Raw genomic sequence first — 14111 nt, forward strand, 5'->3', positions numbered from 1 at the left:
CTTCATAAGCCCCGCCTATGACCTCTTTGTGAATGCTCTCTAATGTTTCCTTCTCGTAGGTGATTTGTTGATTCTGTAGAAAGCTCAGTATTGGCACTCCGCCCACGCTTATGCTTGACCATAGCGCCACCGAGCTGTCGCCGTGCTCTCCCACTATGTATGCCTTCAAACAAATATAGCTATGTTCACGAGACCTTACCATCTAAAATTACACGTGAGCACTCTATTTAAGGCGTTTGAAACATTATGAGAAAAAACTGAGTTAAGACCAATTGTTTTATGCAGAATGTTCGTATTCGATGAAATTGACCCTACATTTTCAATAGATAACAGTCCCGAGCCATTTTTTGTAGGAGTACTATTGACGATGTTAAGGATATTTAGTAATAAATTATAGTTTACCATATATATTATATTTGATATTTTATTATAAGGCAAATATCTAACATTTGCCTTATTACTATAGATATCTTTCCATTTATTGTTATTTCCATTTATTACTATTTCCATATCCTTGTAATTTATTTGATTATAAATAAGATAACTTTCACACCATTTAGGTGTGGTGGATTCAGCAAACATTCACAGACGACATTCTTCATTTTTCAGACGAGCTCCCATTAAGACGTTCAAACATACTTTTTTCTCGTTTTTATCTCTTACTATGCTCACTAGAGGATATAGTAAGATCAAAATGAGACCAAAAAAAACACCTATAACCATCTAACTTTAAAAAGTGCCAAATGGATCTCTAAACTTTCCCTATCTAACAAAATTCAAAGATGTATAGGACTTTGAAAGCCTTAGAAGTCAAATATCCATTAAATATTATTTAAAGTATAGTATATTGTTAATTATTGTGGTTTAGTTGCCAGAAATTAGGAAATTATCTTCCAAATTTCAGGGAAGCTTATTCTAAGCCACATTTGATATCAATCAATAAAAAACGATAAAATCGAAAAGTTCCAAACCCTAAGTTGAAAGTTTTTCAGCAACAGCAAATTAACAAGAAGCACTAATCGATTAAAGAAGGTAGAAGAAATGTCGATCGGAAAACTGACCTGAACATCCTGAGCGTTGACGTCGAGATGATCAGCGATGAGAAACCGAAACCTAGACGAATCCAGATTCGTTCCCGATCCAATCACTCGATTCGACGGAAAACCAGAGAGCTTCCAAGCAACATAAGTCAAAACATCCACCGGATTCGAAACGATCAGCAGAATCGTCTCGGGAGAGTACTGAACAAGCGGCGGCACGATCTTCTGAAACAGAGCAACATTCCTCTGCAGCAGATTCAACCTAGATTCACCAGCGATCTGGCGAGCACCAGCAGTGACGATGCAAAGATCGGACTCGGCAGTAACAGAGTAATCGGTAGAGGCGCTGATTTTAGTGCGTGGAAGGAAAGCAGCGGCGTGTTGGAGATCGAGCATTTCGCCTCGGAGTTTGTCAGGCTTGGCGTCGACAAGGACGAGTTCATCGGCAAGATCTTGAGTGAGGATGGTCTGAGCAATGGCCATGCCGACATTTCCAGCGCCGATGACGGAGATTTTGGTGTTGCGCTTAGAGGTAGACGGCGGAGAGGCGTCGCTTACAGGCTTGAAGAAAGCCTGCGAAATGTCAAGGCCGCCTGGACCTAAGGAAGATGCTGATGAACTCTTCTCCATTGTGAAACGTTTCGGAGATTGTGATTGGCGGTGATGTTTTTCACAGAGAACTTTACGGATTTTAAAGAGACGATTGGGTTAGAGGGAAGAACACGAAGAAGAAAGTTAGGAAAGTAAGAACAGTTTTCAGAGATTTTTCAACGATCAATATTCTTTGATTATTTTATTTGGCCGATGGTGGGTCCCACCACTTCCTATTTTTAGAACAATTTTTTTCATTCCAAAAGATGGGGGAGAGAGATTAAAACCACAACTTTTTTTTTTCAATTTTTTAATTTTTAGTTTTTAAAATATTTTTTAAATATTTAAATAAATTTTATTTTTAAAGATGATGCGTGACCGGTGAAAGTAGACGTGCCCTCGGCCAGAAGGCTCCGGGCACAACTTGCGTTCAAAGACTCGGTGGTTCGCGGAATCCTGCAAATCACACCCAATAGGAACAAATGCTCCCCTGACACAAAAAGTTTGTAAACACGTTCACAAGTCGTTTGATGTTTAGGCATCGACAATGATCCTTCCGCAGGTTCACCTACGGAAACCTTGTTACAACTTCTCCTTCCGCTAAATGATAAGGTTCAGTGGACTTCTCGCGACGTAGCAAGCAGCAAATCGCCCACATCGCCACGATCCAAACACTTCATCGGACCATTCAATCAGTAGGAGCGAGGGGGGGTGTGTACAAAAGACAGGGACGTAGTCAACGCGAGCTGATGACTCGCACTTACTGGGAATTCCTCGTTAAAGACCTTTGAGCATAAACTCTCGTGACTTTACTTTGAACTTCTCCAAAAGGTAAAATCCAACAAGTTCTAATTAATTTATTTAGGCGATTGACAGAAAAAAAATGTTTAGGGTCTTAAATGGAGTGTTAGGTATTCATTGGCGAAAAAAAAGGATACGTGTAAGACACCTACTCCTCTTGAAATGTTTGAATTTTATAAATAATAATAATAATTATTATTATTATTAAATGAAAAAATAATCAATTAATTAGTTAAGGAGGAATATTTAGAATTATTTAGTAACTATTATATTCTTTTCATTTTTTTATAATAAAATACGAATTTCCAAGAAATCTAGATGAAGAGAGAGAGAGAGGAATTTTAGATCTCTGTCCCCATTTTAAAAATCAAACCTTTTTTTAGTTTTAATTTTTTTTTTAAATTTGGACTTGTTATGTTCAACGTAAAATAAAAATCTTGACTTTTACACGTGGAAATTATGAAAATGGCAGTTTTGAAATTGGGGCAGAAAATTTTGTTTTTTCTTTTTTTTTTTTTAATTTTAGAATTTAGTATTAAAAATAGAAAAATATATATATATATTAATTGCAGTTCGCAGTATTATTATGTCATTTACGGACATTTTATTTGAAAAATTTTAATCGATGAACTATATGATATAAAATTGTGTTAAATGGATATTTATTTTTTATAACCTATTATAATTTTTTAAAAAAGAAAACAAAAAAATTTGGTGGGTGGAAATGTGCATGAAAAGGTGTGTGTGTAAGCATGTGATGAGAGAGTTTGAAAGGTTTGTGGAGAAATGGGTTCCATCGATTACTCCCAAAACCAAGAAGATTGAATAATGAGTTGAAGGTTTTTGAGCTTTGGAACCATGGGCGGGACCAAAATAATAACTAAAAATTTTAATTAATAAAAATATGAAGTTCTACTTTTAATTTTTCAAAAAATAAAAAATATCATTATCATTAATTCACGTTTAAAAAATACCTATAAAATTTTAAAAGTATCAATAGTGTATCTACCCTGGTACATAATTTCTAAACTTTAAAAAAAAAAAATTCTAAAAGTTTAAGGATATTTATTTTACTTTAAAAAGTCAAAAAATATATTTGAAATGTGATTTCCGTTCATATACCAATAATAATGGTTTAATTTTTTTTAATTTTTAATTTTTAAATACAAACTTTTGTATTTTTATTAATCTAGTAAAAAAAAATACACAAAATAATAATAAACCATGATATTTGTAATATGGTTTCAATTATACTCCACATTGTAAACCGTTCTATTCCTACCTGCAAAAGCTGAATAGATCGCTCTCTATTCAAATCAGCATACTCCGTATGGGCTTGAAGTCCAGTGCTTCTACAATAGTCCCTAAGTCTTACTCTTCTCCTATTTTTTATTTTAACCCATCCTCAAAAAAGAGTTTTTACATCGGCTAATTTAAAGAATGATCATCGGTTTATAAGTGAGGAATACTAACTCCATTGGTACGAAGCCTTTTGAGAATCCCAAAATAAAGTTATGAGAGTTTATGCTCAAAGTCGACAATATCATACTATTGTGGAAAGTCGTGTTCGTATAACACTATGATTAGATATCTTTATTATTATTTTTTATTTATGTTTATATTTTTTTTCATATATGCAAATAAAGAAAATTGTCTACGAATTTGACTGCAAAAGCTTACCAGAATTATTTTGAAACAAACTTCAAACTTTAAAAGATTAAAAATGATTTTTTTTTTAAGTTATAATTAATTGAAACTAATTTAAGAATACTTTCATAATTCAATCTAATTGTGGTGAGTTTCTTTGAGATCTTACATGCACATAAACATAAGAAATGCCCCACAAAAAAAAAAAAAAGGGGGCACAAAAGGAATTATAAAGACAATATCTGAAGCAGGAACTTTTGGGTGTGGAGATGTTTTCACAATTTTTATTCATTATGTAAAGCTGTACAGGATATCACTTGCTAGAATCCATGGACTAGAAGAACAAGCAGCAATAGCAAGAGGCAGAGAGACCAGAAGAATAGAGAAGGAGATGACGACGACAATCAAGTCTGTCACACAAGCCCGCTACCACCCGAACCCGAACGTGTTCTCTCCACTGTAAGTAACATACAGGAATCCATCTTCATCCTTCTTCTCTTCATATATTGCAGACATGATTGCTCCTTAAGAAGGAAGGATTATGTGATTTGTTCAGCCACGTTGAGTATAACAAGTTAATAGATACTCGATGTTTAAGTTTTCGGTTATCTTCAATAAAATTGTTACTTGTGGGTGCTATGTGTACTAACAGTAAAATGTGGTGATTATGATAGATCATAGTCACATGACGTATTCCAGGAAGCAGCTTTATCGAAATCTGTTAAACGAACTTGTTGATCATGTGGAATTTCATTCTCAAAAGTTGTCCCAAGACATATCCTACAATATATAATAGAGGAAAAGGATGTACCTGTAGGAGGGAGGACATTGTCGACGAATATAAAGATCGCTTTCTCTGGGCTGAGTTTAATCCTTTTACGGATGACATAAACAAACTGTCCGACGGTAAGGTCTGCTGGAACTAGGTACCTGCAGTCGTTGCATCAAAATCTTAGCTACAGAAAGAGAAAGAGGTCAAGGCATGGTTTGCCAATTGTGTTGAGGATTATTGGGAGTGAGTCCCGCATTGGCTAATTAAAGAGATGATCATGGGTTATAAGGAATACATCTCCATTGGAATAAGGCCCTGAAGAAACCAAAAGTAAAGCCACGAGAGTTTATGCTCAAAGTGGATAATATCATACCATTGTGGAGGGTCCATGATTCCTAAAATAGTATCAAAGTCATGTCCTTAACTTAGTCCTAAAATAGTATCAAAGTCATGTCCTTAACTTAGCCATGTCAATAGAATTGTCGTACAAAAAAGTTTAGAGACTCAAAAGTGTAGTCAAGGGTGAAACAAAGGGTGTACTTTGTTCGAGGGCTCCAGAAAAAGGAGTCAAGCCTCGATTAAGGGGAGGCTGTTTGAGGGCTCCACAGGCCTCCGGGGAAGCTCTATGGTGTACTAGGGGAGGATTGTTGGGATGCACTATGGGACTATGGGTTTGTAAATAAAGAATACATCTCCATTAGATTAGAATGAGGCCTTTTGGAGAAACCAAAAGTAAAACCATGAGAGCTTATGCTCAAGAAGGAGCATATCGTACCATTGTGAAGGGTCCGTGATTTAAATTGAAATTGTTCATGAGAAACTGAAGCATAATTTTAAGAACTAAACAAAGGCCACTTTCAAAGATATGAAGAAGAGCTTTCAAGCATCAATCAAAAAGAGAAAACTCTCTTTAATTGCAGTCATTGAACATAAATTCCAACACAGAAGCATGAAATTCAAGTTTAAATGGATGCTGGTGATTCTTACTTCTTCTTATCAATGCTAGGGATGTCACTTCTCTCTGCCTTCTCCACTATAACCTTCAAACCATAAAAACACAATTATAACTAAAACCATTCATAAACAAAAATAAAACAGATGAACTGCCTTTATCTTGAGACAATCTGCATATTCTCATTATAAACAACCCACTGCTAAACCAGTAACAACATAATCGTCACTGTTCGTTATCCACGTTTCAGGAACGAAATCAAAGAAAACATTATCAATAGTCGATTACTTCCTATCAACCTAAACATTGTTCAACTGATGAACGCAGATACATCGATAACTTCAAATTCAGAACAAATTTGACTCATTGCCTAATAGAAGGAATTGATTTAGAACATCAAAGCTATGGCAAAACAAAATTTGAATATCAAGTTGATGATAACAAATAGGCAATCAAATCACGATAACAAAATAATATCATTTCTTACTGGGATTCTATCAGGATATTTCTCTCTAATCCTTGCGGCCTCTGCTTTTCTTTTCTCTAGTAAAACAAACATGGAAAACTTATCAGTTCTTATCTTATAAAATGAACTTTATATAATATTTCAAAGCATGGAGTAGAAGACTACCAAGATCATGCTCTTGCTTGAAGTAGCTCTTAGCCATCAGCGCTGAAACTACAATCCACAAAAGTCGGACTCCTTAAGTTTTAAATTTAAAAGACGCAATCACAAAATTATAAACAGTAGGTAAACTGGCAAAGCGAAAAATATGAACATTAAAATCAACACCCAACGATAAAAGGCTAAAAATCCCCATAATTAACGCAATAAATATAAGCGTGAGCAACAGAATAGCGGAAAACAACCTAGAAATTCACCAGTCCGCTAAACTCGACACCGCAACAAACTTTTACAACTTTCCCAATCAACCAACAACAAGAAATTAAACTCACGGAATCGAATCAAACATTCAATCATCGCATGATGATAAACAATCGGTGAATCAAAGAATAAGAAACTCAGCAGATGATCAAGTAGATCGTGGAATTGATAGAAGAACTAACAGAGAAAATCAACGATCATCGACTGAGAACGAACAAACTTACGAGAGAGTGGAGCAAAATCAATCGAGGAGCAAACCCAGCTGAGAGTAAAAATTGGAGCCAATTATCCGGTAACGAAAAAGGAAATGATTTTTGGCCAAGAAATTTTGCGAGAATCGAGCTTGATTGAATTACAGATAAAAGAGAGATGAGAGAGAGAGAGGGAGAGAAGCCTTCACGGTCGTTGCTTCGGTGTTCAATAATTTTTCTTATTTTTAAAACCATTTATCTGATTGTGATATTCAACTATTAATCAAATTTACTAAATTAATGAGCAAAATAATAATAATAATAATAATAATAATACAAATATTATTTAGGAAGTTTGAATTTAACTATTTTTTAGCTTAATTATTTATGTCTAATAAATTTTCAACTTTAAAATAATAAATTTATTATTTGAAATGTTATATTTTTAAAATTTAATCACAAAATTAAATATTTAAAATTTATTTAAAATTAAATATTAGATATTTACCTTATAATAAAATATCAAATATAATATATATTGTAAACTATAATTTATTACTAAATATTCTTAACAATTCAATAATTTTTTAATTTTATTTAATAAATTTTAAAATTTTAAATTTTATAGAAATAAATTTTAAAATTTTTAATTCATATTTAAGGTCGCTTACATATTCTAAAACAAAATTATAAATTAATATATTATATTATAAATTCGAATTTCAAAATTGAAATTAGATATTTTTTTTAATTCAGAAAATTCTACGTACTAAAATTTTAATTTAATACATTTTATTTTATTATACCAAATCACGCAAGAAAAAAATAACAAATACAAACTAATTACATTAATGACTAATAAACAATTAAGTGAATAACTAATAATAATATAACAATTACTAACTAATTAAATTAATGACTAAAACAATAATAAGTGAATAACTAACAAATTTCTCAAGAATAATAGATTATCAATTTATTTAATTATTTTAGTAACTTTTTTTTTACTTTGATTTTAATTAAAAATAATAATAATAATGAGGGGTGAATTAGTTGAATATTGAACTTTTTTATTAGGTTTTCCCCTAAATTAAATGATTAAAAAAAATGTAAAAGCAAAGGAAAACCATTAATATTTTATTATAAAAATCAACTAACTTTTTAAAAAAATTCAAAAATAACATTAAATTTTTTTAAAAAAGTTAAAAAGAATGGTATAATGTATTAAATATGTTCGTGAACTTTCAAAAGTAACATTAAATTTTTTAAAAATAATTTATAAAGTTTGACGTTTCTATTCATATCACTTTATTTTATTTTATTTTATTTATAAAGGTTAAGAGTTTAATTTTATTTTTTAAATTTTATGAATATTTTTTAAATATTGTAAAAATATTTTTGATTAATTTTCTTAAAAAAAATTGTAGATATTAATGAAAAATTTTAAGTTTTTAAATGTATAAAACTTAAGGGTACTTTTATTAATATATTTTTTATAATATAATTTAACCAAATAAAGGTCTGGTTTTGTTGGAAAAAAAAGGGTATAAAAGCGCCATGTTCCTGCCCTCTCGGATTAACTCCTAAAACAGCGCGTAATCCTTTTCCGATTCTTTCACACCGCCACCGGACTCGTAAATTGAGTTTCAGAGGGTTTCAGAATTTCTCTCTGAATTACAGGAGCCTGACGACGTGCTTTCCCTCAATATATTCAAGCAGCCGCCCTAACGCTACTTTCAATTTTTGGGTAATTTCACTTCGACCTTCTCAATCTCTGATCAATTCAATTGGAAGTATTTATCCGCCCCGCGGCTTCTTCTTGCTTCCGATTCAGGTTTTCTTCTGCTAATTTTGCTCTAATTTTTAGGGTAAATAATGATTCCCTATCTTAATTTCTCTCCCGGTTTCCTAATCCGATAGATACAATAGATGAATGATCTGAGCTTTGAATTGGAAGATCAATGGTTTTTGTGAAGAGTCGAGTCGTTTTGAATTTCCGAAATGTCATATCTTAATTCTATTGGTGTTTGATGTGTGCCCTTATTCTATCTGTTGCAAACGAAGAAGTTCCTGTTTCTGATCTCGAAATCAAATTTAATTACGTGTTGCCTTAGAAACCCTAATTTTGGCTCTCTAGGGCTCCCTCTTTCCTTCCTGGTTAGTTTTTGCATAATTTCTGGATGCTGCTTGGCAATTGGTTTTTTCTTTTTCATCTGCCTTTTGCATCCAATTATTGTTTCAGGCACTTATTTTTAATTTTTATAGCCTACAGGTGAATCATAATCTTAGTTTCTTAGATTTGGTGATTATGGGGGGTCATGGAGGTTTAAATATTCTTCCCCAAAAGCGATGGAATGTGTACAACTATGAGAACAGAGAGAAAGTGCGGCGAGATGAAGAAGCTGCAGCCAAAGAAGAACAGCTTAAACGTGAGCAGTCTAGGAAAAGGGATGCTGAGTTTCGTCTCGAGCAGCTTCGTACTGCACGGGGTATAGCTCCAGTAATTGACACTACAAAGCCTGTAGAAACAGACCTGAAACCTGGTCACCTAAATCTATTTGAAGGCATCAAGATTTTTGACCCAGTTAAGAGTTCAGAGAATGAGGGAGGTGAAGATGGGTCTAAGAAGAAGAGGATGAAGAGGGAAGAAGTGGAAAAAAGGGTTATCACAGCTGAAGATGAAAAGTATAAGTTAGGTTATGGTGTTGCTGGAAAGGGTGTCAAGTTGCCATGGTACCTTGAGCGGCGTAGCAAGGATGATGCTGAGAGTGATCAAAACGATTCATCCCCAAGAGTAGTGAGCGAAAATATAAAAAAAGGAGGAAAAAAGACCTTGGAAGAATTGAGGGCCGAGCGTTTGAAACGAGAGCAGAAGGAGAAGGGAAGGGAGCGTGCTTTAATTGCAGAGAGAAGTGGAAAGAGTGGAACAACTTCAAGGGAAAGAGATTCATCATCTAGAAGGTAAGCTAAGCTAACAACAATTTTCTCTGTCTTTGTCCTTTACTTTGTTAGAGAGGTCATGTTAATCATGTCATGGATGATTTAGATTTAGGAAGGTATTGTATTTTTTCAAGTTTTAGAGAATTTTCTTTAAATTATAAGTTACGAATAAATAGCCATTCATGTTATTCCTTTAGTATCACATTTTAGAATTGAAGAGAATAGAGTTTCTATTTTAGCTTTGTTGAGAGTTAGCAAATTCTTGTGTTTCTATTGTATGCTAGAGTCATTCAAGTGGTGTTTGATCAAACCTCTTGTGGAGTGATTCGAATTATGAGTTTAGAAACAAGTTTTCTTTATTCTTGATCAATCCGTTCTAAAACTTTCCCTTGGGTTGATTCCACATTCCTCTAGACTCGGGATTAATTTCTAATGGTGTTCTAAATGATTACATCAAAGGGAGTCCTAATTTTTCAGCGAACTTGAATTCTGCTTGAGAACTATGTTATGTGATAGGAATGTTATTAGAGATATATTAGTAATTAGTTAGGGAATCTGCATTCCGGATGATTATTAGGCCCTACTGATGGGTTTTGGGACGTCATTAGTGCTTAATCTTAGTTCATTAACTAATAAACTTGCCCGTAAGAATTAAGGCATCTCTCCTTTCCATGCAGGTGGAAATCCAGAAGATATGATTCAGGTTATCAGGATCATTAATATCAATCTTGGTTTTAGCTCGCAGTTTCTGAAGGATGCTGACTTCCAGTATATTAAGATGATTTCTTGAAGTACAAATTCCAAGTGTAAAATGTAATTTGCATCTTATAATGAAGATGCAGTCCAAGGCTCTTAAATGAAAATTCCCGGAGGATTGTTTTATGTTCTAAGCACTCCTGAAAATTTTGATTCACTGTGGCTGAAATTTATCTGGGCACTTATGGAATGTGTAATTTGCAGTTCATCTCGACAATATTTGTGTACAGATAAGGTAACGTTCATCGACGTCGATGTTGTGTATCAGTATTTCTGTCATCTTTCTGCCATCTTTAGTCCGAGAATGTGTATCAGTATTTCTGTCATCTTTCTGTCGATGTTGTGTATCAGTATTTCTGTCATCTTTCTGCCATCTTTAGTCCGAGAATGTGTATCAGTATTTCTGTCATCTTTCTGTCATCTTTAGTCCGAGAAGCTCTTGTAGGACTTCGATGTGCAGCAAGATTTGGTTTTTACTCTCTCTTGCATCTAAGGTAACAGATTAGATTCATTTACTTAAAAACCATCGTGCTCAAATGTAGAAACGGATTCGAGTTTGTGAATTCTTATCAATGGTATTGCAAATCATTATGGGGATACAAAACAAGTTCTGTCCTTGTAAATAATGCAATCAAATACCCGAGCTACGGATCGAGCTTATCGGGTGATTTGGTTCATTCTAAAATATAAACTTCAAATCAGGTAACAATGGAGGCTGTAAGATTATTAAATCAACAGTGTCACCAAATATAATAAGTTGAATGGCAACAGAAGGGGGGAGTAGAGGGGGGGAAAAACTCTTTTAAGTTACATTTAGAGTGTGCTACCTTGCAAATTCAGCAACTACAAATTCTTGAACACCACCTAACAATATGCTACTTCAACAAATTAAAACTTGCTACAGATCCACCCAAAGAACATTAGTAGTTCCCTTCCTTTCATCATGGAAGATATAATGATATAATCCAGTTTGCTGCAAAGAGATTCTCAAGTCTTCTTCATAATATAGCCAAGGATGATTCCAATCAATCCGGTTAATATGATGAACAGGAAGGAGACGCCACCGGCATTTTTCCTGCCTTCACGCTTCAAAAGTTCCTGCACGATGCAGACGTCCACCGTAAGAAACTAATGTAGACCTGGTATTCTAATATTTCACAAAAAATGAGAATCAAATTTGGTCATAATTTTATTCGCAACCGCACGTTCGATGTTATAGAAATATTTCATTTGCATAATCGTCGAAAGGTATATCTCAAAAGTAAAGGCATTGTTTCCCATGTAATCATATAGGAAACTTCAGCAAAATTGCATCCAGTGAAGCTTCAAACCATCCATTTTCTTACCAATTCCTGACGAAGCTTGTTATTCTGTTGCATGGCATTATTCTTTTCCTCTGTGAGTTTTGCTATGAGGGCTCTAGCCTGCACATACCAAGTAGCCATCAATAAGCAGCTTGGTAGAAGCAGAAAGTACAGCATATGAATACAGAAAACACACACGTACACAAATAGCAGCAATGGCCCAAGATTTAGTCAATCAAACCATCTGTGTAGTGCCAAATAATTTAAAAACATCTGAGAACCATGATAAAGGTTTGAGAACATTGCACAAACAAAGAAGAACAACATTTTTGTTTTAAGGAAAAAGAAGAAGGAGAGATCCAAAGGTTGTTGGACTTATGAATTATGGTACTTTTCAGGTTTCAACTAAAAAATCTGAAGCTTAGGGATAGAGTCTCCCATAATATCTTGAAAGGTTGAAACAGTTTCTGTCTATTGATAATAAAAGGGGGGGCAGACACCATGTTCTGAGCTTGGCTTAGACATCTTTGGGCAAAGAGACTAACGATTGATTAGCTAGGTAAGAAAAATTAGTTGGATAGTGACACCAGGGAACAGAGAGTCCGTGGAATTTGACATCACTCATCGAACAAGCAAACCAAACCGAATGCATAAAACATACTTTAGAGAATCAATTAGTTGCCAGGATACTTTGGAAACAGCTTAAATACAGAGCAACAACGATCTTTAAGTCGAAACAATTATCAAAGGTTCGCTCCAAGTGGACGATCCTGTCCTAACTCTTTATTAAATAAAAACTTCTATCATGTAACATGTACACAAAAAACTTCACAAGTGTATCGTCAACTACCATATAATACTGTCCCAAGAAAATTTTGTTGTTTACTTCTCGGAGTGACACTCTAATCACAAGGTCATATATTAGCATCAAGTTCTATCTAATAAATTTTTTTTTAATAAAATGGCATTAGGAGGAGAAAATACATCACAAGATATGCATAACCAGGTATCAAAGCTACAGAAAAGAAGAGAATCATCTATATCTGCAGGCATAAAACTATACACCTAGAGCATACCAACAATCATCCTATTTTTTACCTCGGCAGATTTATCCTGGGGCTCCGACCGTTCAACGTATCCCCTCGTGGCCTGCCAATGGAAGGTGAAGGTGCGTCAATCAACTGTGCAGTTGAACGAAAAAGGGAAAAAAAAGAACCCAACTACTCACAGTGTTCAAATCAGCATCATTGAAGTTTCCATTCTCTGAAAAAGAACCTCTTGGGGAGGACCCTTCTTCGGAACCTTCTGGTACTGGAGAAGGTGGTTGCGGCCGAGAAACATAAACGACTTTCAATTTGAATTCCTCAACCACATGCCCAGCCTCCTTATTGAACTGCAAAACCCACGCCCTTAAATAAAAGTAAAATGCTAATACTAACCACAAGCTTTAAACATTCATCATATATGTACCATTTCTGCATTGATATCCTTTGCGGTTACGCCATCAGCGGTTTTAACACTCTGAAGGAGGAATTTGTCTTTGCATTGCATATCAGGAGGAGCCTCTTTCTGGGCTTGCATTGTGACTACACAACAAAGTGATCCTTATATCAGTAACCAAAAAACTTATTTGAAAATTAAGTATTGGAATGAATATATTTGGCGTTTGGCACCTATAACATCGCATGTTGATCGTGGCGAGACAATTCCAGTGTTTGGGCGAACGCAGTACTTTTTAGGGTTCGTAGTTTTCACCTAGAAAAGTATAAAATTCAGGTTAAGTGGACAACAAACACGGAACAAAGTCATCAATTACGAGCTTTAATCTTTGCTAAATTTGCCAAATAGTAATGAATTATAGAAACAGAGAAACACGCGAGCAAATTGAAAATTGACGAAATCAACAAATTTCACAGCGTGATCTGGCGCAGACAGATACATCAAGAGAGAGTGACAAAAAGGAAAAAGAAAAGAAGTGATTTGGAAGTGCACACGCTTACATTCCAAATCCAGAACACCTTCATACTACAAGCACCAAATCACTTCACTGGAGAAAAGATCAATTACGAAATCACACAAATTGAATCAACACCAAAAAGATTCAAACGGTGAGAAACAAAATACACACCTTAAATGCAACGCAGCTCTCGGTCTTGTTAGACAATTGAAGGGAACAACAGATCTGCTTCTTCAATTCGACTAACCAGAAAGAAAAAAAAAAAAAAAAAAAA

At 34.2% G+C, this 14111-nt stretch overlaps 4 protein-coding genes across 9 annotated transcripts in view; 1 reads left to right on the top strand and 3 right to left on the bottom strand.

The window, feature by feature from the left end:
• LOC111430410 (L-lactate dehydrogenase A-like) overlaps positions 1–1789 on the bottom strand; it is a 3925-nt gene extending 2136 nt beyond the window's left edge. Inside the window, exons 1-2 of one of the 2 annotated variants that reach the window (XM_023066636.1) lie at positions 1062–1789; positions 16–163 (exon numbers count right to left, since the gene is read on the bottom strand). In XM_023066636.1, the coding sequence (XP_022922404.1) occupies positions 16–163; positions 1062–1670 (757 nt within the window). In that variant the 5' untranslated portion in view covers positions 1671–1789. The remainder of the gene's footprint in view (positions 1–15; positions 164–1061) is intronic. The other variant, XM_023066637.1, reaches the window with a different exon arrangement.
• A 2533-nt stretch (positions 1790–4322) lies between these two features.
• LOC111430418 (autophagy-related protein 8f) lies at positions 4323–7121 on the bottom strand. The gene is made up of 6 exons (XM_023066644.1): positions 6914–7121; positions 6435–6482; positions 6291–6346; positions 5839–5891; positions 4891–5009; positions 4323–4603 (listed from the first exon to the last, which is right to left on the bottom strand). The coding sequence occupies exons 2-6, from the start codon at positions 6469–6471 to the stop codon at positions 4506–4508; spliced, it is 363 nt and encodes a 120-aa protein (XP_022922412.1). The 5' UTR covers positions 6472–6482; positions 6914–7121; the 3' UTR covers positions 4323–4505.
• A 1329-nt stretch (positions 7122–8450) lies between these two features.
• LOC111430330 (leukocyte receptor cluster member 1 homolog) lies at positions 8451–11050 on the top strand. Of its 4 annotated transcripts, none has more exons than XM_023066542.1 (3): positions 8451–8714; positions 9146–9841; positions 10498–11050. In XM_023066542.1, the coding sequence occupies exons 2-3, from the start codon at positions 9189–9191 to the stop codon at positions 10538–10540; spliced, it is 696 nt and encodes a 231-aa protein (XP_022922310.1). In that variant the 5' UTR covers positions 8451–8714; positions 9146–9188; the 3' UTR covers positions 10541–11050. The 4 variants fall into 4 exon arrangements, with proteins under 4 accessions (XP_022922310.1, XP_022922311.1, XP_022922313.1 ...); XM_023066543.1 differs by having other exon boundaries at positions 9153–9841; XM_023066545.1 differs by having other exon boundaries at positions 8452–8627; positions 9153–9841.
• A 224-nt stretch (positions 11051–11274) lies between these two features.
• The window catches only part of LOC111430328 (vesicle-associated protein 1-2-like), a 3130-nt gene continuing 293 nt past the window's right edge, over positions 11275–14111 (bottom strand). Inside the window, exons 2-9 of one of the 2 annotated variants that reach the window (XM_023066540.1) lie at positions 14009–14079; positions 13881–13927; positions 13554–13635; positions 13351–13466; positions 13109–13273; positions 12979–13029; positions 11923–12000; positions 11275–11674 (exon numbers count right to left, since the gene is read on the bottom strand). In XM_023066540.1, coding sequence (XP_022922308.1) covers positions 11564–11674; positions 11923–12000; positions 12979–13029; positions 13109–13273; positions 13351–13466; positions 13554–13635; positions 13881–13904 — 627 coding nt within the window. In that variant the 5' untranslated portion in view covers positions 13905–13927; positions 14009–14079 and the 3' untranslated portion in view covers positions 11275–11563. The remainder of the gene's footprint in view (positions 11675–11922; positions 12001–12978; positions 13030–13108; positions 13274–13350; positions 13467–13553; positions 13636–13880; positions 13928–14008; positions 14080–14111) is intronic. The other variant, XM_023066539.1, reaches the window with a different exon arrangement.

This window comes from Cucurbita moschata, unplaced genomic scaffold (genome assembly GCF_002738365.1).
Source record: "Cucurbita moschata cultivar Rifu unplaced genomic scaffold, Cmos_1.0 Cmo_Scf00033, whole genome shotgun sequence".
Classification (NCBI taxonomy): Eukaryota; Viridiplantae; Streptophyta; class Magnoliopsida; order Cucurbitales; family Cucurbitaceae; genus Cucurbita; species Cucurbita moschata.

What these genes read in the sequence shown, in the direction of transcription:
- LOC111430418 (XM_023066644.1), bottom strand. Translation starts at nt 6,471, where the DNA reads ATGGCTAAGAGCTACTTCAAGCAAGAGCATGATCTTG. An exon ending in CCTAGCATTGATAAGAAGAA is followed by an intron (nt 5,010 to 5,838) that starts GTAAGAATCACC and finishes CAACGACTGCAG; the next exon opens with GTACCTAGTTCCAGCAGACC. An exon ending in CAATGTCCTCCCTCCTACAG is followed by an intron (nt 4,604 to 4,890) that starts GTACATCCTTTT and finishes TTCCTTCTTAAG; the next exon opens with GAGCAATCATGTCTGCAATA.
- LOC111430330 (XM_023066542.1), top strand. Translation starts at nt 9,189, where the DNA reads ATGGGGGGTCATGGAGGTTTAAATATTCTTCCCCAAAAGCGATGGAAT. An exon ending in AGAGATTCATCATCTAGAAG is followed by an intron (nt 9,842 to 10,497) that starts GTAAGCTAAGCT and finishes CTTTCCATGCAG; the next exon opens with GTGGAAATCCAGAAGATATG.